This window comes from Spodoptera frugiperda, chromosome 10 (assembly GCF_023101765.2).
Source record: "Spodoptera frugiperda isolate SF20-4 chromosome 10, AGI-APGP_CSIRO_Sfru_2.0, whole genome shotgun sequence".
NCBI classification, from domain to species: Eukaryota; Metazoa; Arthropoda; class Insecta; order Lepidoptera; family Noctuidae; genus Spodoptera; species Spodoptera frugiperda.
In genome coordinates, this window is record NC_064221.1 from 10,328,370 (window position 1) to 10,355,588 (window position 27,219).

The 27,219-nt window shown below is 36.3% G+C and overlaps 2 protein-coding genes across 2 annotated transcripts in view; one reads left to right on the forward strand and one right to left on the reverse strand.

Annotated features, from left to right (window-relative positions):
• Positions 1-307: 307 nt before the first annotated feature.
• Positions 308-18,676, forward strand: LOC118277430 (long-chain fatty acid transport protein 1). Its single transcript, XM_035596215.2, has 12 exons — positions 308-455; positions 4,405-4,657; positions 11,450-11,600; positions 12,184-12,421; positions 14,719-14,953; positions 15,524-15,725; positions 16,159-16,351; positions 16,437-16,515; positions 16,607-16,680; positions 16,755-16,950; positions 17,198-17,288; positions 17,368-18,676. Exons 2-12 carry the CDS (start codon positions 4,443-4,445, stop codon positions 17,677-17,679), a joined length of 1,986 nt encoding a protein of 661 aa, XP_035452108.2. The 5' UTR covers positions 308-455; positions 4,405-4,442; the 3' UTR covers positions 17,680-18,676.
• A 381-nt stretch (positions 18,677-19,057) lies between these two features.
• The window catches only part of LOC118277438 (facilitated trehalose transporter Tret1), an 80,384-nt gene continuing 72,222 nt past the window's right edge, over positions 19,058-27,219 (reverse strand). Inside the window, exons 7-10 of the mRNA XM_035596224.2 lie at positions 26,833-27,004; positions 26,228-26,342; positions 25,727-26,143; positions 19,058-25,646 (exon numbers count right to left, since the gene is read on the reverse strand). Of these exons, the coding sequence (XP_035452117.2) occupies positions 25,383-25,646; positions 25,727-26,143; positions 26,228-26,342; positions 26,833-27,004 (968 nt within the window). The 3' untranslated portion in view covers positions 19,058-25,382. The remainder of the gene's footprint in view (positions 25,647-25,726; positions 26,144-26,227; positions 26,343-26,832; positions 27,005-27,219) is intronic.

Sequence of the window (27,219 nt, forward strand, 5' to 3'; positions counted from 1 at the left end):
CAGAACATCGAACGCACTCTCGTTTTGATTTAATTCAACGTTAAGCAAACTCGTACTGAGCTCGTGTTACTACCGAAATCATTCGAAAATCTAAAATACATTAAGAAAATTATCAACAAACTTTAATTAGATTATTTCACATAAATTGTATTAATCCTCATCATGCCCTATACCAACAAAATCCAACAAACACTACACACTACACTACAGTCTAAAAAACACTTTACACCAACCCACAACACAACACAGCACAATAACGAAACAACAGATCAAAACAACGGATAACTAGTTATAAAATGAAATAACGATAAAAACATGTTGTCGTTGGATTATGACACATCACCATTATGCAAGCTGTAGAGTTGACGGCCAGTCTCGTTTTGAGAGCAAAGCGCGTTGCCCGTGCAATCGTGTGCCTGTGATTACGTTATCAGTTTATTAACACATTTGTTTAGGTAAGTACTGTAATGATAAATATTTTATATTGTTCTTTTTACTACTAAGATTTTAAGATATATATTTTTTTAATTATCTGGTTATTCTTTTGGGTTATTTCTTTTTAAGTATGTTTGCTGTGTTGGTTGTTATTTTGATAACTATTTTAGTTTATAAGTTTTTAAGTGTTAATGTCGTTAGTAAATCGTTTGGGTTCGTCTTGTTTTTATGAGAATGTAGATGTTTTTTAATAAAGTAATAGAAGTATTTATGTAGGAGTTGTTATAGGAGATTTGTTTGGGTATTTATTTGATATGGTTAATAAAGCCTTTTTATTCCGAATTACATGTTTTACATTTTGGTTATTTTCTTTAGATTTAAGTAAATTATCTCGCACTTCGGTTTGCCTCTTGGCATAGGCCTCCTCCAGCTCTCACCAATGTCCTCGGTTTTCTGCAGCCCTGGTCCAGTAATTAGGTTACCAATAGGTTTCACCAATAATCAGGTTCATTTAATGTGGTTACTGTCAATGAATTATCAAGTCGTATATTATATTTAATCAAAAAGTTAAAATTATGCAAAGATAGGGCGAAATCTATTATTATGTACTTATGCATGTATATTGTATAATATGTTAATATACAATGTATATATTATGCAAACAATAGTTCCCACATACATTATTAAAACGTATATTTCAATAATACTTTTAGTAATTCGTAAATATTCGCGATAAGTCGTTGATTCTTTCAGTATTTTATAATTTTTTAATGAAATAAAAACTATAAAATATGCTTTTATTATTACTATATGAGTAATAAATTAATTTAATGTTTTAAACTTCAATGTAAAAGGTAAACTCAAGTAAGCTTAGTACTAATCGAAACGGACTCAGCTAAGCTATGTTCTTTTTTTATATGGAAAGATGCGTACTATAGATGCGTGCTATGGATGCGTGTTATGTATATGTGCTATATGGATGACTTCCTTACTATCGATACATCGCATACTCGAGCTCGCATCTTCTTCGCACATCTACACAGCTTAGTATCAGTGGAAACAGTCACATAGTTTCCCAGTTTACCTATTACATCTTCGTAGCACATCTACATAGCACATCTCTGGTGGAAAAGCACCGTAAATGGCAACTTCCCGCGCCACTAAGGACCGATTTACTTTGCCGGCGGTCAGCACTCGGTTCAGTTAAACGGTTCTCTCGGACCCGTATTCTTTGACTTCCTTTTACGTCACCACATTTTGATGAGCAGGATATGTGTTCAAAGTGCAACTCGACGTACGTTTTGTCGGGTTTTGTTAGTGGAGGAGATTATGTACTAGGAGTTTATGCAAGGATCTATGAAGTATATTGGCTGTTTTAAAGTTGGTAGTCTGTCTTATATCTCATTTATGTTTGTTTTACTTTTTGTAAAGTTATGTTGAAAGTAAGCTATGTCTCCAACAGAATGTTTAGATTAACATGGAGGAAGGAACAAGTTACAATTGAGTTTACACTTATCTGCATATTCTTTACCGACTTCCCAAAAAAAGAGGAGGTTCGTGATTCAGCTGGTATATTTTTTTTCTCTAATAGTTTTGTAGTCTAATCTGTCTAGTTCCGTGCAGTGGAAAGATAACTAATTGTCAAACCTAATTTTGTCATCAGATGTTTTTAACTTCGAGGAATTAAAAACATTCCAATATTCTCAATAGGGACTACTTCCAAATGTATCTCCGATTATTTTCTCGCCTCACTCAAGGCGAGAGAAGTCATTGGAAGATTTTACCCCTTCCAAAAAATAAATGGATTCAAAACACGTTTCTATCATCATAAGTAAAATGTTTAGTTAAATGATTAATAATCTCTAAACCACTTGTACTGACTAAACGTATGTTAACCTTCACTGAATGGAATACGCGGTGCAATGCTAATTGGCGCACAAGGTGCATGCTGTGCCTATATAAAATACTGTCACTGTCACTCAGTCAGTAGGCACTGACCAACCTCGAACTCGTAAATGATTGCAACACTTTTAGGTGAAAACGCTACAATTATGAGAGTCGAAGTATTTATTCAAGAAGTGATTTGAAATAAAATGAGCTAGAAATTAACACTATCGTGGCTGTTTTCGACATTACCGGATTTTTTTAATGATATAAGCCAGTAAACGAGCATACGGACCCGAAACACTAAAGGCGTTACAAGTGCGTTGACGGCCTTTTGGGGATTAGGAATTTGAGGTTTATTGGGGAATCGGGGATTGGGAAGGGGGGTAATTGGGCCTCCGGTAACCTCACTTGCACAACGAAACACAACGCAAGCGTTGTTTCACGTCGGTTTCCTGTGAGGCCGTGGTATCACTCCGGTCGAGCCGGCCCATTTGTGCCGAAGCATGGCCCTCCCACACTTAAAGTCTGCATTGTAAATACGTTGAATGTATTTACTATGCACTCGTAAGACAGGATTATAATTTGTTTTCAAACCTGTCAGTTATCACAATGTAATGACCGTGAATTATCAATAAAATGTACTCAGAGGTTCTTGCACTTTGAGTACGTTGATATCTTATATTTTTTCCTCGTATTAACTTAGAGATAAATAAATAAAGACATTTGGCGTAGAAGCACTTATCTCGGGAAATCAAAGATTTATGAAAAAAAAATAAAAATGTAGTTTTAAGTAAATAATAGCCTAGTCGAAAGGTTTAACTTCTGCCAGCAGCTTCGCTCGCGTTCCCGTGGAATAAAAAGTATCCTCTCACCCAAATCAGCTCATACCCTATCTGTATACTATATCAAAATCCGTTCAGTAGTTTCAACGTGATTGACGGACAAACATGCAAACAAATAAACTAAACACACAGTTTCTGTTCGTAATTGTTCGAGGAGATGTTTGACTAGTTTCAAACCACAATCGGGGACCATAGCTGCAATGTCTAATTTATTTAATAGTAGTCGAATCGAAATCAACATTAGTATGTATTTAACCAGACCAATTAAGGTTTATTTTGGTCGCTATGTAATAGATGTTCTTCCAATAAGTACCTTGCTAATAAAGACGCCTATGTCAGACACAGGTCTTTAGGGAACAGTGAGTAAAGTTCCCTAAGAAAAGGAGGACCATCCGACCAGGCGAGGTGATCGTGTCTGGCGGACTTTCTGCCCAACTGTTGTACGTTGGGATTTTCTATCCATGTTTATTCGCATGTAAACTTCATATGTAGGATTTATGACGTCTTCCGTTGATTTGTTCATCGATCGTTTATGTGTGACTTCTGTCATCTGTCACAGGTCTATAAAAGCGACCTTTGTCATGTCAATAGAAGTAACAGTATATTAGTAGTATGGGGTCGTTATCATATGAAAGTGGGATCTCGTGTGATAAGTGATAAGATAGTTGGAAATAATAATAATATACATATTTACAATATCAAACCTTATCTGTTGTCAATTGAGTGCTGTACCGATATAGGGATATTGCAAATTCCTTTTTTTAATAAACACAAAAGTAATTACTACAGACGATAGATAATTGTAAGATAAGTTAGGACTTGATAACTTTGTTTTTTTTTTCTTGTCATTGCAATGTTAATGTCATTATTTGTTTCAATAGTGTCGTGTCGTAGTTAAGGACTAAATAGTGTTGTGTCGTTGTTCAGTATCACATTTTGCTGTTATTTAGTGTGTTAGTCTCTATGTTATTTAATTATGAAATAAATTATTTTTATAATAACTATCGTAAAACATACTAAATTAACTAAAAATCACGGTTTACGGTTTACGAGTAGGCTGCGCGACGTCGCTGCGTCTGTGCACGCTGCTCACAAGGAAGAGTCCCTCTGTGACTCGAAACTAATAGAGCTTTCCTCCATTAATTTACGTGAATTAACCGTGATTTTTAGTTACATTAAAATAGTCTGAATAAAATTCTCAAGTTATTATAAATTTTCTAACTACATGTTTTCTTTCCAGCCAAACAACTATGCACAATAACAAATGAAAGTACCAGGATGACAGAAAAGACAGGCGTACGTTTTGAAGAGGCGGAGAAGAAGAAGGGTGTTATTCTTACATCAATAGCAGTGTCATGTGCAGCATTAGGATGGTTAACGCGCGGGTCCCCGACTGTAATGGGCGCTGTGGCCCTACTGGGCACATACTTCTTGACCGGAGATAGATACCAATGGATCTACATTTGGAAGCAGACACATTATAGGGATTTTCTGTGAGTATTAAAAATTACTTTTGTCATGTTTATGATATCCTAGTCATTCTTCTATTTGAAGTTTGTACATTTTCTAACCCTACATGCTGAACCTTAAATGTATAAGCCCTAAATTAGTTAATTTGCGGCGATATACTACAGCCGTAGCTCGTAGCGCGTAGTTCGTAGCGCGTAGTTCGTAGTGCGTAGTTCGTAGCACGTAACTCGTAGTGCGTAGTTTGTAACGGAGAAGCATTTTCCCGCTACAAAAGTACCCTTTGTGTCATTGCAGACTATCTCTGTATATTCAAACCTATTAATTAGGTTTTGGGTGTAAACCGTAAATTAGTGTCATACAGCAAGAGCTTAGATACACAAAATACGAGTTTAGTCAAAATGTACAGCTATTCGTCTTTGTTGACTTAATATATGACTATTTAATGTTTACTACCTTTCTGTCGTACAATAGTTTTTTAGTAACAGATGGCCAGACCACGCATTTGATTAAGTTTGTAAACTGTTTCCGTGCGACGGCTACGAGTTTTACTAATTTGTCGATAGATCGATAGCGATGAATGAAATTTGATACAGAGGTAAATTATAGTCTGGAATGACACATGGAGTACTTTATCCTAGAAACTAGTAGATGCAAGTATTTATATTATATTTTGTATTGTTTTTTTAATTATTTACGGTGTAAGCCGGTAAACGAGCAGACGAATCACCTAATATTAAGCAATCGCCGCCGCCCATGGACACCCGAAGTGCGTTGCTGGCTTTTGGGGGTTGGGAATTTAAAGATTGGGATTGGGAAGGGGTAAATGTGCTTCCGGTAATCTCACTCACAAAATGAAACAACGCAAGCTTTGTCAGTGGTACACGTCATTTGTGTCGAAGCATGGCTCTCCCACACTTAAATTATATTCATATTCGACTTGGTGACATTATTTCAATCAGCTGCGGTTAGTTCCACCTCTGTTTCTCAGACCACAGATAATACAAGGTTTCTCATTTCAATCACACAGATTTCTATACCAACTTACTGATACATAAGTATGAAATTGTGTCCGATGTATGGTATTACTTAGGCCTACTACTTATTTAACAAAATCAGTTTATTATGTCGACGGTTGAAAGGCTACTTAATCTTAGCGACATTTTTTTTTGCGATATTATGTTATAGGTAAACATATAGCCAAATATTGTTCAATACAAATTTATACGTAGAAATAACGTATTTGACACTCATAAATTTTGAATCGTTTTATCTAAGTATTGTTATCTTATATGACAAATTAAAAAAAATACGTGTCTAATATTTTTTCATTACCTAAGTGACGGACTAAATAGATTTTTAATTTTCATCCCTAAAAAGAAATGATAGGTATTTATTTCTGTAAGTAGGTTATAAAATAACACTTTTACACGTTAATATTTCAAATAGCTAGATTAGGCCGGCATTTCCTATCCGACTACTCTGAGAAGAAATGCCTACAAACTCAGAGGTCAGGCCCTATTAGCCTTTCAACCATCGATATGTATATTACTTATGCATCCAATATGCCTGGAATGCAGAGAACAATATACTAAATGTTATCTTTAATGTGCCTATTGTTCTTATTAATGTTAAAGGTAATTATGTATAGGGCTTTTCGACAAATGAGAGCAGGTTTATTCTCAAGTGTACCAACATTTGGTTTTAATAAATTATGCTAAGACACTGCTCTTAACTAATCCAATAAAAATAAGGATGATAGTAAGCTACCACGATGCTTAATAACGGAGAATAATGATTTAATAAATTAAAGTTTTGTGTGTTTTAAAGAAACACATTAACTTTATTAAACTTTTAGGAAAAAAGTATTTTCCTAAACGTATAATATAGTAATAAATAATAAATTCATTACCCTAATTATAGGGTAGGGAGGCCTTTGCCCTGCAGTGGGACGATCATGGCTGAAATCTAAATCTAAAATCCTCATTATAAATAACTAGCTACTTCCACGCGGTTTCACCCGCTCTGCTTGGCTCTTATTGATCATAGCGTGATGTTTTATAGGCTATAGCCTTCCTCGATAAATCCTCTACCCAACGCAAAAAGAATTATTCAATTTGGACCAGTAGTTTCGGAGATTAGCGCGTTCAAACAAACAAACAAACAAACTCTTCAGCTTAAGATATTAGTATAGAGTGGTATAGATAAATTATCTAACAAAATCGTTACGTAATATTTGCGACAAATATTTACGTAAATTATGCATTATAATGAAGATGTATAAAACATAATTAGGTAAATAATACCTAATTAAGTCGACCTCTATATTGCAAGACAAATCTTAATATAATCTTAATGAACAAAAAATTATGATACTAGACTTTATGATTTAATATTTAGGTACAAATTTGAAAAATCTTTTGAGTACCTACCTAGGGACCAAAATAACAATTAGGTACATAAACAACAATCTTTGTATAAAAGGTGACTTTCAGAATTTAATTAGCTAATTACCGCACTTAGAGACATTTAATGATTACTTAAACTATACATTAGCAATGATTTTGTTCTAAAAACAATTGCTAATGTCTGGGTTAAGTAATCGTTAAATTATTCTGATTATGGCGGTAAGTCATATTCATTATGTGAGATGCATAATTAACATTTTCTGATAAAAAAGGATGTGTTATTTAATAATTATCTTTAATGCATAGCAACTATTGTTTTCTTGAAATGTTTTGTGCACATTTAAGTCATTATTTTTAAATTAAAGTTTAGCTAATGTTTTTTAAGAATTCGACGATTAAATTAAAATAATGAAACAAACAATAATGAAGTCTCATTAAAAAAAATGTACATAATAATATTTCTCTTTTTATAAATTCTTGTTTCTATTAAGTCTTTCCTGTTTTTATTAAGTATTAAACACGAAAAATAAACACATTAAAGATTACAGAATAGCCCCCAATTCATTCCAAGCATGTTGTTACACATGTTATCAACAGAGCAAAGGTTAGGCCGGTGTCGCGTGTCGCCGATGCTCTGTCAACTCATTGTCCCCTGGTACATATAAACGGATCGAAGTCCATCCATTCTTTCACATTCTCCTAAACAATACATGGGTTTTGTTGCAAAATTTACACTACTAGTGAGCAAAGTGCAATGTAAACAGGCGCATTTTATAAATATTTGTATAGGATCAGTTATTTGGATGAATATGTGTGGAATGTAATTATTGTAAGGTATTGATTGTTTAAACAAAGAGGTACATTTTCTTATATAAATAAACAATGCTTTCTTTATTAAACTAAATTAAACATCAACTGCCGCATTCAAAGACATTTAATGATTATTAAAACTATTCCTTAGTAACAATTTTGTATCGAAAACAATGCTACGAACTGGGTTAAGGTTGAGATTCTCAGTTTGATCTGTAGGTATATATATTTGTGCGCGATTATCTCGCGTTTGGATGAACCGATTTCGATGTGGTTTTCAGCATAGTATTTTTCAGACTGAGGAGAAGGTTTTAGGGATTTTAAGAAAATTTACCCGCCATAAAAATGGAGGTTTGGTTTTATAAACGTAGTTTTATTATTAGTTAAATCTAACCGCCGTACTCAGAGTCATTTAATGGTTACCCAACCCAGCATTTGCATTGCAGCATTGAATTTATCAAAGTAAATAAGATTTCAAACAAAAAAATATATTTATAATGCAGTCGAAAGTTCAATACTTGATACGGAGATAATTCATTATCATGACTAAAATACTTAGTATCAACAGATAAAAGGATTGAGAAAAATGATTAAGCATTTAATTTTCAAAAAATATATGATTACCAATTAATCTGTATAGGCTATAGATAGTTCAATGTGTTGCTAGGTGCACTAAGAACTGACGATGTGCGTTTATTTACCTTTTTCGTCAAGGTTTGAGGAAGGTGATTTTGATGTTTATAATTAATTACAAAACGTGAGTCACAAAGCTTAGGTTAAATATAAAAAATCTTTGAAAAATATTACTACCAATCCAATCCAATTTACTTTAGTGTTATAAAGCTTAAGTATATTAATTATATAAAGCTTATATTAAAGCTTATATTAATTATCGGCACGAATAGGCCGAAGCATGGTTCTCGCTTGACGGGAGTGATACCACGGCCCCACAGAAAACCGACGTAAAACAACGCTTGCGTTGTGTTTCATTGTGTGAGTGAGGTTGTCGGAGGCCAAATCACTCTCCTTCCTAATCCTCTCAATCCTCGAATACCCAACAACCGCGAAAAGAGCGGCAACGCACTTGTAACGCCTCTAGTGTTTCGGATGTCCATGGGCGACGGCGATTGCTTACCATCAGGTGATCCGTCTGCTCGTTTACCGGCCATATTGGTTCAATTAAACTTGTTTTCCTTAAAAGAATATAATAAATCAGTCAACGTTTAAAATAAAGAAAGACAGGTGCAGTTAGTTCGATGCAGCAGTACTAATGAGCGCTAATGAATTGCATTGGAGCTCGTTGAGGCATCGCGTGTGAGGAACATGCAGCCCGCTGATAAGGAGCGACATGCACTCGTCTAACTCGTTTCGAGATGCAGTCTGTTATATTTACTTGAGTACAATGTACAGGAAATATTATAGGTATACTTGCAATGCAGTGTTTGAAGCAATCTTTATTTGTGATTTGAATGGATGAGCCGATGACGTATTCAATTTTGTGTTAATAAATTGGGGAACCTTTTTAATTTGACGTTGATAAAGTCGAGTTTAAGACAGTTGGGTAACATATGCAACATTATTTTGCGTGTTGTCAGGAGGTCTACTCTAATTCAACGAAAAACGAAGTTTCGTCCGAAACTTCACAGATTTCGTACTACAATTCCATTTATTGCGAACTTTCGTGAACAAAAATGAACGAATGAAATGAAGATAAATAAATAGGTTTAGATTTGAAATTAAAAATAAAACGTTATTTTAAGTAATTTCATTAGTAAATCAATAAAACTTACGGCCGAAGATTAAACGAAACTTCGCATTCGAGAACCGGAGTAGACCTACAGGTATAGGTATATTCTACGTATGTTTACTATACTGTTAATGTCAATATTATGGTTTACAATCAATCGTGGCAAGAGGGCAACCCTTTTGTAAAATAAGGACCACGAAAGGAATCAAATAAGTTTTAATTCTATGAAAATATCAACACTACATATTTGTCCCTATCCCCCCAAACTACCAGAGTCACATAAGCTGTAGCGAGTAATGCGAAACACCGGACGCAGTTGATAGCTCTCCATTGTGCGGCCACAAGGTGTCTGCAGCAATTGCCCGTTGCGTTGGACCTTGGCCTCTCCTGATCTCCTAGTACATAAACTGTTTACAAGGGGGACTCGTTCAGTTAACATTCCAAGGCGAAATGCTCTTTTATCTCTTCTTTTATTAAGTCGCTTTACACGCCTCTGAATACGATGAAAGAAAACTATTTTAGTTTAAAAAGGCATTAATTCACACAGAGAGGCACAGTATTACTATTACCTATCGCCAAATAACAAAATGTGTGTGTGTGTGTATGTTCTCAAAGCCGAGAATTTAAATGCCTATTATAATATTTTTACAATTGCGTTATCTCAGATACGTTAATAATACGCTTATAAATTAAACGAGTAAACCTCAAAAGTAATACGAGAAAGATAATCAGGTTTTACTTATAAATTATGCATTATTATGTAAGGAAGGACGAAATACAGCGTTACACTTACTTTCGTAAACTCTGATTTTAAGAAATTATCACAATGTCTCTTTAAATGTTAAACAATAATTATTACTAAAAGCGTTCAAGCGTAACATTTTCAATATTATTTATTTTTTGTTCTTATCAAATCTATTGAAATTTGACGATGCAACATAACAAATAACTCTCAATTTAAGGTAAGCCGGATGCTCACTATTAGACCAGGAGAGCAGCAAGATATAGGTAGTATAGTAAGAGGTGTCAGTCCACCGTAGTTGCTCTCAATGATTGGATGATTGGCGAGCTCGAACATACGAGAGCTCGTCATCGAAGTGTTATGTAATTTTATGATTGCCTGGTAGATTGCATGTGGGAATATTACGAGCTAGGCTTGCTAAAATGGAGAAAGAATGAAAAACTGTATTTAAATATTTTTTAGTTTCACTTGAATTTTGGAAAAAAAAACTGTATTATTGCTATAATTAATAAACATAACAAAACTAATGCTGAGATAATATAATATGATGATTACTTTCATCTATATCTTCTTATCATTATGTAATAAATTAATAAATTAAAAACGTGACTTCATAATATCATTAGATAGTATTTAATCAGATGTTTGTTACGCTTGACTACTGCGATAAAATAATACTTTCAGCTTACGGTACCAACATGATAAGATTATAGGCATTATTAAAATACCTACGCTTGAAAAGAATTAGAAATAAGATTAAAGATTAGGATTAGGGATAGTACCTACTCGTACATATGCAAGATATTCAAATGTCCTAAAATTGCAACCATCAGCCATCAGGAGTATGGTAGCAGTGTCTTGTTTATTCCCACTCTCCATATACATACTTAAACCTCTAAAAGCACTTGTAACTTCTCTGGTGTTTCGGGTGTCATTGGCGCCGATTGCTTATCATCAGGTCGGCCTGCTCCATAAAAATATCATTTTATTGCAAGTCCCAAAATTGCTAGTCAAATATGGGAGATATGGCACTTCCTTTTAAATTTTAACCAAGAACAACTTTGCCTGTAAAGTATTATAGAATTCAAGGTCTCTTATTTTTCTATTCCAGAGGTCTGCGAGTACTTCTGTACACAATATTCAGGATATGGATGTGGGAGCGTCAAGGCAAGACGGTGGTGACGAGGTGGGCCGACGTGGCTCGTATGAGCCCGAACAAAAAGGCCTTTGTCATGGACAATAGGGCTCTCACATTCCGCGAGGTGAGCTACATGTCTTATAGTAGTACGATACATAAATAGGAAGGATAAAGGTAGAAGCTAGTGGATGATTTCGGATGGTCCTTGCACAGAATCTTCGGATGCATTATAAGTTTTAAGTAAAATGTTTAATCTTAACCATACATAGGCAGGGACAAAAGAATAACAGATTGCCTTTCTTTTCGTTAATTGAGGGTGCTTCTTGAGTAAATAAAGGGTGTTCATTTACATTTTTTTTTTAGATATTTGTACCGAAGGACCAATTTGAAAATTTTATTTTTAAGTTAATTCTCAACCTCAAGACAATTGGCGAAGCGCCACCGCTTCATGGTAGATATCCCAGTCACTCGCAAGAAGCGCTTCGCTCCAAGCTTCTTTGTGTGAACGGCTAAGGAGTGAAATTCTTTACCGTAGTCTGTGTTTCCTGATGGGCATAACTTGGGCACCTGGGTGTCTTCAATGCCCAAGTGAATAGGCTGATTACAGGCAGACGTGCTCCATCGTAGGCCGCATTATCACATACCAACAGGCGACATAGCGGACAAACGTCGACGCATCAAATAAAAAAAACTTATTTATCTTTCAGGGTGATGAATTCAGCAACCGAATGTCCTGGTACTTTAAACGCGCAGGATACAAGCCTGGTGAGGTGATCGCCCTGTTGATGGAGACGCAGCCGGAGTATGTGTTCCTATGGCTCGGCCTGGCCAAAATCAGGGTGACAACTGCGCTGATCAACACCAACTTGAAGGGCAGTCAGCTGATACACTGCCTCAGGATAGCTGGCTGCAAAGCTGTTATATTTGGTGATGAAATGTCTGAATGTAAGTTATTTAATATTAATTAATGTATACGCCTTACTCTCCCCCTCCTACGAAGTATTACTTCAGATTTCCGAAAATTTCTCGGTGGTAGCACGGAATCGTATATGGCAATAGGCTCACCTCCTATTACATGCTACTTACAACATAAATGGTGATAAGTGGGTGTACTTTGTATAGCAGCATTATGTGCCGTAATGTGCACGTCTACGTACCCCTTCGGGGAAAAAGGCGTGGTGTTGCACGGCCTATTCTCTTGAATAATTAGAGACAAAGTACAAATTTTAACGCTACTCATAAGTAACATAAAGCGTTGTGTGACTTTAAAAAATCGTATTTATGTCTCACGTTCAGATTTTTGTAAAATAAATAGCTGATTCTTGTTTTATTATGAGTTCAGTAAACTTTATCCTCTGATTTGCTGATAATCTTATCTTGTTTATTTATTTTATACTCTTTTGCACACATGCATAAAATATTATGTTTAGGTACATTATCTTGTTTTAGTTGAAGCTACTAAACTGACTTAACGACTTTAAAAACAACATCAGTAGTTACCTACAGAATCATTTATTTGCTTTTGTATTTTATTCGCTCACTGCTAACTGTGATTCTTTATATTTTGTCTTTGTTATCTCTTTTTATTATCTATTTTGAAGACCTGTAAATAACCAAATGTTCATCAAGTGAGTCTAGTTTCACTCCAACGCAACGTTACGCGTTTTATTACCGAAGGGGTATGTCACTCGGAGGGGTTTCCATCGGCGTCGAGGTGACGATGAAGTACCTGGGACTCGTCCTCGACAGTCGGTGGAAATTCGAGGAACATTTCCGACGTTTGGCTCCCAAGTTGGAACGGACGGGGGCTGCCCTAAAGCGGCTCCTACCCAACCTTGGGGGACCAAACGCCTCCTGCCGGAGGTTGTACGCGGGGATTGTGCGGTCCATGGCCCTCTATGGGGCCCCGGTGTGGGCGCCAAATCTACGGAGACGACCAGCTCGTGCGCTGGTTTCATCCCAGAGGGTCATGGCCATTCGGATAACCTCCTTGCGGGATCACCGCCGTGGGATCTGGAGGCGAAAGTGCTCGCGCACGTATATAGCTTACGTGCGGAGGCGCATCGCCGGGGCGAAAGTCCACTGCCGCGCCAGATTAGTGCGTGGCGGGATGAGCTCCGGCGCGATCTCATGGCGGAATGGAAGCAACGACTATTGCAACCGAGGGCTGGGCTCGCTGTTATAGCAGCGGTAAGTCCCCTCTTTGAGGAGTGGCTAGAGAGGCGTCACGGCGTCCTCACCTACCGCCTGACGCAGGTGCTTACCGGACACGGAAGTTTCGGTAGGTTCCTGTTTCGGATTCGGCGGGAGGAAACGCCCGGGTGTCGGCATTGCGTGGATCACCCGGAGGACACGGTGGAGCATACAGTAGCGGTGTGCCCTGCATGGGCTGAGCACCGCCGTGTCCTTAGGGATGTGATCGGCGACGGTGACCTCTCGCGTCCGGCTTTGGTTCAGGCCATGATTCGGAGCGAGAGGGAATGGGACGCCGTCTCCTCCTTCTGCGAAGCAGTCATGCTAGCTAAGGAGGAGGCGGAGCGCGTGAGGGAACGATCCTCCTCACGCCCCAGCCGCCGCAGAAGACACTCCGGGCGTCGGGGATCGCGTGACGATCTCCGGCCACCGTAACGGGTCTGCGGACGGCGAGCAAGGGTAGCTCGCCGCCCGACCAGAACCAGACCCGTGCGTACGGCGCGTCGCGTTCCGCGCGCGCCTCAAAGAGCCAGACCACCACAGATGGGGCCCAGTAGGGCTGATGCCTGATCCGGAGCTGCGGACAACGTAAAAGGTTACCGGGGCTCCGGCTCAAAGCAGGAGAAGGAACGGGGTGGTTTTTAGTCAGTAAGAGTCTGACACTCCCTCCCGCCTCACCCAAGGCGGGAGAAGTCATTGGATGATTTTCCCCCTCAAAAAAAAAAAAAAAAAAAAAAAAAGGGGTATGTCACTTAATGCCACTGTACAATGTACACCCACTTTTCACGATTTGTGTTATAAGTCCCATGTAATAGGGGGTGAGCCTATTGCCATATACTGGGCACAATTCCAGACTCTGTGCTACTACTGAGAAATTTTCGAAATACCAAAAAAACCCAGTAATACTTTGCCCAAACCGGGAATCGAACCCGAGACCTTTTGTCCGGCAGTCGCACTTTCGGACACTCGACCAACGATGCCGTAGTTTCACTTCAATAACCCACTTAACATTTCTATAACTTAAAGACTATGTTGTTTTCATATTTCAGCTGTAAAAGAGATCCAGTCAGAGATCCCAGACATTCCACTCTTCCAATACAACTCACCGGATAGGGAGAACGCCCCATTCGTCCAGGGAGTCACACACTTGTCCACTGAGCTGAAGGAAATGTCCACAGAGCCTGTTATTGAGAAAGAGAAGGCAAAGCCAAGAGACACGCTCTTGTATATCTATACTAGTGGGACCACTGGATTCCCTAAGGCAGCTATTATTACTAATATTAGGTGAGTACGTAAACAAAGCAAGAAAATAAACAATGTAACCAATTGTGAATTTGATTGAAAAGAGTAACCTATGGAATTTCTTGCTCGTTCTCCTCCATAGGAATCTACATTTTGGAACGAGCAAATAGAGCTACTAGAGGACTGACCGACAGACAGACGTTATTCACATTTTTATGTTTACTTTGACGTTCAAATGTGCTTTCCTGGTCAATTTGAAATAAATAATTTTGACTTTGACTTGCAAGCAAGTTTTTTAAGATTCATAATTTCAAATGTCGTATTAAAACGGTGAGGTTAGAGGAAAATAGTGATGATTCACTCAAGGAAAACTTACTTTTTCGTAAGAAAAATTTTGTGTTTTTCTGGAGATTCCACTCAAAATTTTCGAATAATAATTTCGTAAGTTTGAATGTGTGCCAATTCGCGAATTTTCCTTGAATAATGTGCGATTTTCATACGTTATTTTTTTAGAAGCATAATTTTTGTGACAATTGTAAAAACCGCTACACAAAATAAGAAATCTTTTTATAACCTTCAAAATGTCATAATATCTCTTTGCTTTCTTCTCAGGTACCTATTAATACCACTAGGAGTGCAGAGCTCCGCGCAGCTTACTCCTTCCGACGTGATATACGACCCACTACCTCTTCACCATACAGCGGGCGGTGTACTAGGCGCAGGACTCTCTATAGTTTCAGGGTGTACAGTTGTGCTAAGGAAGAAGTTCTCCGCTTCCAATTACTGGAGCGATGCTGCTAAATATGGATGCACTGTAAGTCTTTTGACCATTTAGCATTTTAACACTAAATATTTTATAATGAAAGGCCTACTTTTTTATTGAAGGAATCACGTGATGGTAAGCAATCGCCGCCGCTCATAAACACTTGAAACATCAGAGGTGTTACAAGTGCGTTGCCGGCTTTTTACGGGTTAGGAATTTAAGGGTTGTTGGGGAATCGGAGATTGGGAAGGGGGGTAATTGGGCCTCCGGCAACCTCACTCACACAAGGCAAGCGTTGTTTCACGTCGGTTTCTTGCGAGGCCGTGGTATCACTTTGGTCGAGCCGGCCCATTTGCACTCACACTAGCCCACACATGAGCCAGCTGGGTATTGCTCTTGTAATATTTTTAGAAATGGTTTTCCATTGTTTTAAGTTTTCTGAAAGTGTACTTAAATTACATGTAATAAAAATATTCTTCTTCAGGCAACCCAATATATTGGTGAGATCTGCCGCTACCTTCTCGCTGTGCCCCCTGGTCCTAACGACCGCGCTCACAAAGTCAACGTTATCTTCGGTAATGGACTAAGGCCGCAGATATGGGAAGAGTTTGTTAAAAGGTTCGGCATCAAAAGGGTCATGGAGTTCTATGGAGCTACTGAGGGAAACAGCAATCTCGGTGAGTTTTGAAATTGTATGTATAATTGAATATGGTTCAGTCATACATTTTATTTTGTCTAATTTTATCATTTTTCAATTTTCAGTAAATCTGGACTCGAAAGTGGGAGCTATTGGTTTTTTGAGCAGGATATTCTCAACTATTTACCCGCTTACTTTAGTCAAGTGAGTATTTACTTCCATTCAATACGTGTGTCGGTCCGCCAATGTCAAAGTCAAAGTCAAAGCATTTAAAAACCTAAACATTTACTTTCAGATGTGATGAGATTACTGGTGAAATCTTACGGGACAGTAACGGCAGATGTATTACATGCGGTCCTCATGAACCAGGTATGTTTTAAACAATCATTCATATCACAGCAAGATGAACCTTAACTACTTAATAACAAAGCTTATTTTTCCAGGTCTTCTGTTAGGTAAAATTGATGCGAAGAAAGCTATCCTCACATTTGCGGGGTATGCTGACAAAACTGCTTCAGAAAAGAAGATGGTACGCAATGTGAGGAGTGAAGGTGATTGCTACTTCAACACTGGTGATGTTCTAGTAATGGATCACTACGGGTACTTCTACTTCAAGGATAGGACTGGGGACACGTTCAGGTAAGCGCCTTGAGTTTATGCTAGCCTAGTACCTGTATGTTTAGTAACTAAGAAAGAGAGGAAAATATCTAACGCCCGAATACTCAAACGCTACTCAATTTTAAGTTGCACTTAAATATCGTGTTATCTCTGTCATTTTATAAAGAATTGATAGTGACAGAACTACATTTGAGAGCGTCTTAAAATTGAGTAGCGTTTGAGTATTCGGGCATAAGACTTTTAAACTGATTAATCTTTTTTTTGCCAGGTGGCGTGGTGAAAATGTATCAACAGCTGAAGTAGAAGGAGTTATCAGTTCACTGGTTGGACTGAAAGATGCTGTAGTTTATGGAGTCAAGGTAAGAGCTGAGCTACTTTCATCTTTATTAAATACAGACTAAGTTGCAGTTTTGGTTAACCAATTTTTTATATCATCAGGTTCCGAACACTGAAGGAAAAGCAGGAATGGCAGCTATCGCTGATCCAGAGAGGACTTTGGACCTGGCCGCACTAGCCAAAGGCCTTCGTTCATCACTCCCAGTATTCGCAAGACCTCTCTTCGTCAGGATCCTGCCAGAATCACCTCTCACTGCCACATTTAAGCTCAAGAAGAAAGAGCTAATGGAACAAGGTTTTGATGTAGAAATTATAAGCGATCCAATATATTTTATGGATCAAAAGACAGGAGAATATGTTCCTTTAACCCAGAAACTGTTTGATGATATCATGCAGGGTTTAGTCAGACTGTGATTTTGAATGCCAAATGTTGGAAGGTGTTTAGGTAATGTTGGATTGCCATCAGATGGATGCAGGAACCGCACGCAATAGGGGGTATTGTATTTGAATCGCCAGATGACGCTAGGCCTCTCGTTCTTTGTCCAATAGAGAATTAACTAGTGTCACACCATTGGATGTTTCAATGTTTGACAGCTGCAGTGATTGGACCAAAAGCCTTTTTTATATTTGCGCCATCTAGTGAACAAAAAAAGAACCCTGTAGCCCCCATTTGTTGCTACATTTTGTCCGTCTGATGGCACTCTTCTATATTTTAAGAATTAGTGTGTCTGTATATTGGTTTTGTAAGTTATGTTATGAGCAGACTGTTTTACTAATTACTAATTTCTCCTATAAACAAAATCATTATTGTATAAATTATGTTCTTGACATTATTATAAAATATGTTATTTTAACTATGTAAATTATACTGATTAGTTCTTAACATCGAATAACACGGGGTTCGCTACGGATATGGTTAATTTATGAAATTGGGATCAGCAGAGGAAGTTGTAAATAGGGATAACCACTAACCAGGGCATCATAAATTGGAATTAATATTTATGGGAGCATGAATCCTGTTTCTATCAGTCAATAAGTTTATTTTTTGTGATTCATGTTTTATTGGTGATAACGGCTGTGTAAAAATGTGTTTGAGGTACTAGGATATCATAGGCGATGAGTACTACCTATGAATTTTAGTAGAAAGAAAAATGTATGCATTATTTTTTAATGGTACCTATTATATGTAAGAAAATAAAAACATAGAAATAATTTTATAACAAAATCATTTGAGGCAAAGTAAAACATATCAATATTATATTTTATAGAATTTACAATGAATTTTGAACTAAAATATTGTGGTAATTAGGGAGATTTTTGTCTAACGGAGAATCTCAATGTAAGCACTAGGTAATTTACATGCATTTGTAAAGATAATAATGGAAATTAAAATGTTTATATCTAATAAAAACTGTTGTTTTATTTCTTTGAAATATTATTGTTCATATGTTAATTTTACTGTAAAGCCCAGAAAAAAATTAAAGTAAAATTAAGATAAAAAACAATAGAGTAAATATTACGTTTCTGCATTAATCAATAAATATAACTGCTGGAAAAGTATGTGCTTGTCGCAAAATAGTGGAAATGAAAAAATCTCTATATTTAAAAATCAATTGCTGTTCGTTTGTCTCGGTAAAACTAACGGCTAGACCGATTTGCCTAATTTGGTCTTGAATTATTTGTGAAAGTCAATGGAAGGTTTAAAATGGAAAAAATGTTTGAGGCGGTGCAAAGTTTGCCGGGTCAGCTAGTCAGGTAAATAAGAAACATATGTAAATAATATACACAAGGACACATTTAAAGCCATTTAATTAATTCATCCATACAAAATGTAATACATAATATCAACATTCAATTCCACAAATATGTTTATTTTATATCTCCGTAAAATTTGGCTAAAAATCATCTTCCGTCTATATTTAATGTATTGAGCTACCTAATCTATGTACATAATTAGATATTATACATATAATATATAGCGTGAATTTCTCATTACCGTTTTCCCAACACTTATATTTTTTTAATAGAATGTACTACTATAACATGTCTTGTTTTGTAAGAATTAAAAAAAACATTTTTAATAATGGTAGTGAAAAATAAACTTGATAGCGACTTCGAACCAATAGTAATAGATAATTAAAATATCTTGTCAGGATGATAACAAGATATAAAATTACAGTTTTTTAATGCGCCAGTCAAAATATTAGACATTAAAAAAAAAAACAATACTTAGATAAGCCGAGCTCGATATGCCACGCAATCGTGACATCATATGTTATTTCAAATCAATATTATACATAATATGTTATAATATTTATCGTCTAAAGTTTTTGATTCCAGTTCGATGTTTTGAATTGATCTACCAGAAGGATATAGTTACATAGAAATAAAAAATAATCATCATCCCTTTTATGTCAATAGGTGGGTGGAAGCGGTTAGGCTGGTCGTGAGGTCATTGTCTCAGAACCAAATAATTATTCATAATTGTTCCTAAATAGACGGTTCCACTGAGATCAAATCTTTCTAAATTGGGAGAGCAGTTATTTAAAATTCACGCTGTATATAAATATACAAAACGTTTGTACACACTTTGTGCGAATTGAACAGTTTAACATAGTTGGGCACACCGAACATTGAATACATACATAAAATATTATATCATAAAGTCGTTATATTGTGACACGGGATTTGACTTCTTGACTATTATACTGATAGTATTAGGTTTGTCTGATGACAAGATGTTATAGTTTTAGTGCGATTATAATAAATCACTGATGATAGGAATTGTATAATATATCTAATTTTTATGTTTAAAAAACTTATAAGTAGTGGTTGATGACTAACTTAACATTAGGATAGGTATTTAAACTGACGCGCACGTCGACACCGCCTTGAGGTGGAAGCTGATATGCGCACGCGCGCCACTTTAGGAAAAAAGTAGCCTCCGAGGCTTGCCGGTAAGTCGAGAACTGCCGGGCGTTTAATCCGCAAGTGTTCCGGTTTTCTTATTAATTTTCTTCTTCAAGAAATTTTGACAATGTTTTAAAACAAAGTATTGAGTCAAATGTACTATCGATATATACTCATCTTGCCCAACTAACGTGAAATACATAACAAATGGTTCGTCCTCAAATATAATACAATCATGTAATTTTATCTATAGAAAATCTTCTTTTCTGCAACTATTTCCAATAAAATCTTTGGTATATAACTATAATTCTCACCATCTATGTGTTATTACAAGACGAACGATATTGTGGCATAAAGAATTATGTAAGAAGAAAAAGACTGAAAGTGGACATAAGTTGGTTTAACATTAATATTTTTAAGTTATATTTAATACTAATTATTATGTTATCGGCTTATTCACGTAACTGTTTGACGAGGAACTCGGCTAGTTTCAAGCCATGCGGCTTCGGCCAATAGCAGCGCGACAATCGCCGCATCATGTGTCGCGGAATGCTACACATGAATTTGAGCCTCTAGTATGCCTTGAAACTAGTCGAGTTCCTCGTCAAACGTGAGTAAGCCGAAAACATAATAAGTAATTTAGTATGTCTCACGAAATTATACATTTAATGTTTTTAATGTAAATTAAATTAGTTGAGAAATACATTAAACCGAACTGATAGAAGTTGAAATATGTTTTCTGTTGCTATTGATCACTGTTACAATCTTTACTAATGAGTGAAGTATGTCCACTAATTCGTTCGTCCTATAATATCATACAATTATCACAAAGTGACTAATAGAAAAATATTATCACACTTATATTACAATATTGACATCGTGTGAGCAACATCTACTTGGTACAACACGGCTTCTGCTATAAAATACAGTAATTTCTTATTGTTACAACAATTTTATCAATATTTATCTATTTATAATAATATAATCAACGAATTTTATTCATGACCCACTATTTCCCTTTCACATTACGTTCCCTTAAACATAAAGTTCCATGGTAAACGATATCTTTTTCCTTGAGGGGGAAAAATCATCCAATGACTTCTCTCGCCTTGGGCGAGGCGAGAAGGAGTGTTAAACTCTTACTGACTTAAAACCACCCCGTTCCTACTCCTGCTTTTCGAACCGGAGCCCCGGTAGACCTGCTAGGTAGTCCGCAGCTCATGGTAAACGATCTTGGTTTTCACCATTTCAAATGACTTATAACCAAAGTGGGTCATGATTGAAATTCATCGATTGTACTTTAGAAACACACATCGCCATTTATGTACACCTTTATCAGAACACATAATATACTTAAATATATTGTTGGCAGTACGATTAAGTACTTAAAAGTGTACACATAAACATGTATTGATGGTCATAATAAGAACAATCTAATCATGATTTCATAGTATTGAGTATGAGTATGAGTCCCTAGCGTGGCTCGAAACTAGTCGAGCTACCTCAACAAACAGTAATATGTGTAAGCCATTAAAAGTAATTAATTCTTTGATGGAGCCCTATAAATTCTTTACATGTTCTTACAAAAAAAATAATTCAATGCTTAAATTGTATTATCAATGATCTATTCTCATTATGACCAAACCGCACCTACTTACATTCAATATAATTTGTGCATTCATTACATTAAATCCGATACTTAAATAACTATCACAAACATTTCACATTAATTAGTTTTTTTGGGGCTCACGTTTTAAGAAAACGATGATTTATTTGATTAGAAATCGAGAAATTAATCTGTCGAGTGAATGAGGTTATGGAAATACTTTTGCTATAAAGAAAATTCATAAACTAAAAAATGTGTGCAATTTTTCTAGAGTAAACTGAAAAATAGGTAGGTTTACATATACAGCGGTTAATCACATCATGAGACTGAAATTAGTAAGTACTAATACATAATGCAATACTCATCAGCTTACACCACTTTCCATACCATTGTAAAATTAATATCGTCATTTAATTTCTATAGAGCGAGATCCCAGAGCTGTCAGACATATGTTATTTTTACAAGCATTTAACCTTCGGCTTACAGTAGTCTTGTATATACTTTTTAATGTCTGAATGTTTGTAAAGCTGGCCGAGTGACACCAGCGCAGGTACCAGGTGAGAAAGGTGACTAAAAATTAGACTAACTTAACTTATTTTTTTATGTCTGATTTTTATATATGTTTTGTAGAATATTAATCTGAAATCATATTAAAAAAATCAGACACTTTCCATGGACCAAAACTTTTGTCAGACGCTTTAAAGCTGTAAGAAAAATAAATGAACTTAATTTATTTTTTAATGTCTGATTTTTTTATATGCTATTAAGATAACTATTACAATGTCATATTTAATTAGTCAGACAAATTGCATGGACCAAACTTCCCCTAAATACCAAAATTACTCAACCATGTGTATGAACGCGAGAGCACTATGCACATGCGCTTCAGACTAAAATATCTTAATATTTTAAAAAAACTTACTACGTTTAATATGAATATTTATAGATAAAGAAAAAAATATAATTTAAAAAACAATTATTAATTAAAAAAAATGCATAAACAGGCAAAAACAAATCATTTCTGAGCAGCTGTCTTTTAAAGAAAATAACATTTATTTTATCTATTACTAATAATAAAACTGTAGCCTTCTACAGTGCAGGAAAATGTCAACATCAGCAAAAAAAATTGCATAAACAGGCAAAAACAAACTATTTCTGAGCAGCTGTCTTTTAAAGAAAATAACATTTATTTTATCTATTACTAATAATAAAACTGTTGCCTTCTACAGTGCAGGAAAATGTCAACAGCAGCAAAAAAAATTGCATAAACAGGCAAAAACAAACTATTTCTGAGCAGCTGTCTTTTAAAGAAAATAACATTTATTTTATCTATTACTAATAATAAAACTGTTGCCTTCTACAGTGCAGGAAAATGTCAACATCAGCAAAAAAAAATTGCATAAACAGGAAAAAACAAACTATTTCTGAGCAGCTGTCTTTTAAAGAAAATAACATTTATTTTATCTATTACTAATAATAAAACTGTTGCCTTCTACAGTGCAGGAAAATGTCAACAGCAGCAAAAAAAAATTGCATAAACAGGCAAAAACAAACTATTTCTGAGCAGCTGTCTTTTAAAGAAAATAACATTTATTTTATATATACACACACACACAACGTCACGCCTTTTATCCCCGAAGGGGTAGGCAGAGGTGACATTACGGCACGTAATGCCGCTGTACAATGTACACCCACTTTTCACCATTTGTGTTATAAGTCCCATGTAATAGGGGGTGAGCCTATTGCCATATACTGGACACAATTCCAGACTCTGTGCTACTACCGAGAAATTTTTCGTAAATCCGAAAATTATTATAGGCCTCGCCGTATTTGGATCCAATAGATATTTATAAGATGTCATTGTCAGAGTTACTTAAAATTGTTTTAAATATAAATCATTTAGTTGATTTTAATCATCTTCATCATCATCAAAGTAATTAGAATTATAATTTTCATCATTTAGTATATCGCGTTCATCCAAGTCATCATCCTCATCACCATCTGACGTGTTATTGTTGCTAGCAGCATGTTCTGTAAAAACAAAAAGATAAACATTAAACAAATTGAACAATCAATATAATAAATTGCAAACCAGAAAGCAAATTACGTTACCTAGTTCTTGAAGTGAATCACTGACGAATTCTGGTAATTGGTCACCATCAAACCAATAAAAAAGATATTGGCCATCTTCCAACGTCCATCCGTTGTTTTCCGGAGCAAAAGTTGTTGGTAATTTTTTATCTGCATTATTCCATAAACTGGTGATGTAATTGGCCCGTAGAAAGCGGTCATCGATTTCTAGGTTCGTTGTTTTTTTAAAGTTATATTAAAGTTTTTCTATATTTTACATAGAACAAAGTGATTTCATTACCCTATAACAATATGGTCGCAAAAACCCGAATATAGAAGTATGATGTATAGTAAAATAAAGCCAAGTGCGAGTCGGACTCGCCCATGAAGGGTTCCGTAGCAGCAGGTAGATTACATAATAAAAAAGTTATAAAATAACTTGCTTAGTATTTGTATGAACGACAAAGTTATATTTGCGTTTTTTGAAAATGTATTATTTCTTAAAAATACATACATATACATACATATCGTCACGCCCTTAATCCACGAAGGGGTAGGCAGAGGTGCATATTTCTTAAAAACTAATAATGATATCTCGTTAAAACCAATTTTCGTGTAAAATTTCCATTGAAATCTACAGCATATGTTTTTTTTAGATTTCTAACTCTCTTATTAATAAAGTTAGAGGGAGGCACTCATTTTTCCACTTTGGAAGTGTCTATCTGCCAAACGATTGGAAGATAGACTACAGAACCTTAATTGTGGTTCTGTTTTTCGCCATTTGGCTACGGAACCCTAAAAAGTGTGCACATAGTATATACACATACATGTGCAGTAGTACCTACAGTAATAGATTGTGAGTTTAAGAACGGGAACCGAGTTACCATGGATGTCTCACTCGGTCTGAAGCGCATGTGCATAGTGCTCTCGCGTTCATACACATGGTTGAGTAATTTTGGTATTTAGGGGAAGTTTGGTCCATGCAATTTGTCTGACTAATTAAATATGACATTGTAATAGTTATCTTAATAGCATATAAAAAAATCAGACATTAAAAAATAAATTAAGTTTATTTATTTTTCTTACAGCTTTAAAGCGTCTGACAAAAGTTTTGGTCCATGGAAAGTGTCTGATTTTTTTAATATGATTTCAGATTAATATTCTACAAAACATATATAAAAATCAGACATAAAAAAATAAGTTAAGTTAGTCTAATTTTTAGTCACCTTTCTCACCTGGTACCTGCGCTGGTGTCACTCGGCCAGCTTTACAAACATTCAGACATTAAAAAGTATATACAAGACTACTGTAAGCCGAAGGTTAAATGCTTGTAAAAATAACATATGTCTGACAGCTCTGGGATCTCGGACCACTAGCTTCGGAACACTCTTACCTCGATATGTTTGTCAACCGCCATTAATAATAATTGAGCGACTTCCATTTGGCAAACTCCCGCCCTACCAGGGCATCATGAACTCATAGCAGCTTATAATGATGAGAAGAACACTGTAAATACTTTAGGAATTCTCTGTCATCGTTGATCGCGGTTCTTTCTCTTTCGTTTAATCACCAATAGAGGTCCATCGAGTGCTTCGTCGATTTGTTCTTGGGCTTTCCCTTTGGTCTCAGGTATGATGAAGAATATGTACAAGGATCCTAGGAGTGTGATGGAGGCGCAGATGTAGTAGGTGCCGTGGAGGCCTACAGAGACGGCGATGGTGCCGTAGTACCGAAGAATGAAGAAACTGCTAAGCCACATCCATGATATTAGGAGACTAGATGCTAGGCTTCTTACCTGTGGATAAAAGAAATTGTAAGACACCAAGGACTAGATATAACTGATTGTATTGTTACGTAGTTTTTGTTAATACTCACATTGATGGTAAACAATTCAGATATAAGTACATAAGGCACGGATCCCAATCCTATATTGTACAAAAACAGCACCACTGACATCAAAGCTACAGGGGCCCATAAATTTTCTTCTGATTTCTCCGAATCTTCTTCCACATTTGTTATATTCTGGACTTTCCATTCTCCAGGAACACTGCCATTCTCTAGTACCACTCTAAATCTGGAAGTATCGTTTGTATAATTCTTCCATTCTGGAATTGTATTAACTTGTGTGAAGTTTTCTGTCAATTGCAAGCCCTTTTCTTTGATATTGTGCGTACGTTTGTAAGGCCACAAGCGGTGAGAGTACCAGGAGTACAGACGTATGTTGGGGTCACAGTACGCTCCTAGTATTGCGAGGCAACAGGTTATACCTGAACACGACCAGAGCAGCAGCATCTGTAAGCGTTAACAGGAAATAAGTCTTTAGTCCCATAATTGAATGTCTTTCTCATAAATTGTTTAGTAGTAAGTCTTTCTTACCTTTCTGCCAAGTTTGTCTACGGAAACAGTAGCTACCGCGGCTCCAAGGACTAGTGCAGTACCGCATAGTATAGAGCCGGCTTCTGATGGCTCGAATAGTGAGCGCGGTGCAGTTCTGGAAAAAAAATCGAAAGACCTTATACAGACATATTCGTATGTGATGAGTAACAGTCTACAAGCCTTTTTTATTCGAGGTGAATTGGTCGAGGTTTTGGATGTAGTCGCTAGATTTTTTTATGGAATAAGCCGGTAAACTTGCAGACGGATCACCTGATGGTTAAACAATCGCCGCCGCCGGTCTTGCCGGTCTTTTGGGGGTCAGGAATTCATGGGTCGTTGGGGAATCGGTTTTGGTGTTTAGGAATTTAAGGGTTTTGGTGAATCGGGGATTGGGAAGGGGGTTGATTGGGCCTCTGGTAACTTCAATCACACAATGATAGCGTTGTTTCACATCAGTTTTCTGTGAGACCGTGGTATCACTCCGGTCGAGCCAGCTCATTTATACCAAAGCATGGCTCTCCCACACTTATTAGATTATTTTGTTCGAAAATGGTTTCTTCACCAATAAACAGGTATTGTTATACCGTTCTTAAAAGAAGACTTACCCATTATACATAGTGAAGTTGTAAGCCGTAACGTTGAGATGTGGGACGCTGTGCGTGGAGTGTCGCAGTACTGCTGCCGCGAAGCTGTTCACTGCGCCCGCGCCACTGCCTGCAGCAGCGCTCAGTAGCACCAGGCATGAGAATAGGGCGCGACGCGTGCGTCTGTGTCGAACTGGAAGTACAGTTATAAGTAGCTGAAAGGCCTATAGTTAAAATTTTTGGGACTTTAATTAATCTTTTAAGATTTTTCAAAAGAAATTGAGGTTTTTAAAGCCAATGTACAAGTTTTGGCTTCGTTATAAGTAACAATTCTACGACTCTACGGCTGCACAGTTGGTTGGGCAACCGGCTGGCTAGTAACGTGCAGTGGTTTCAATTTCCACACTA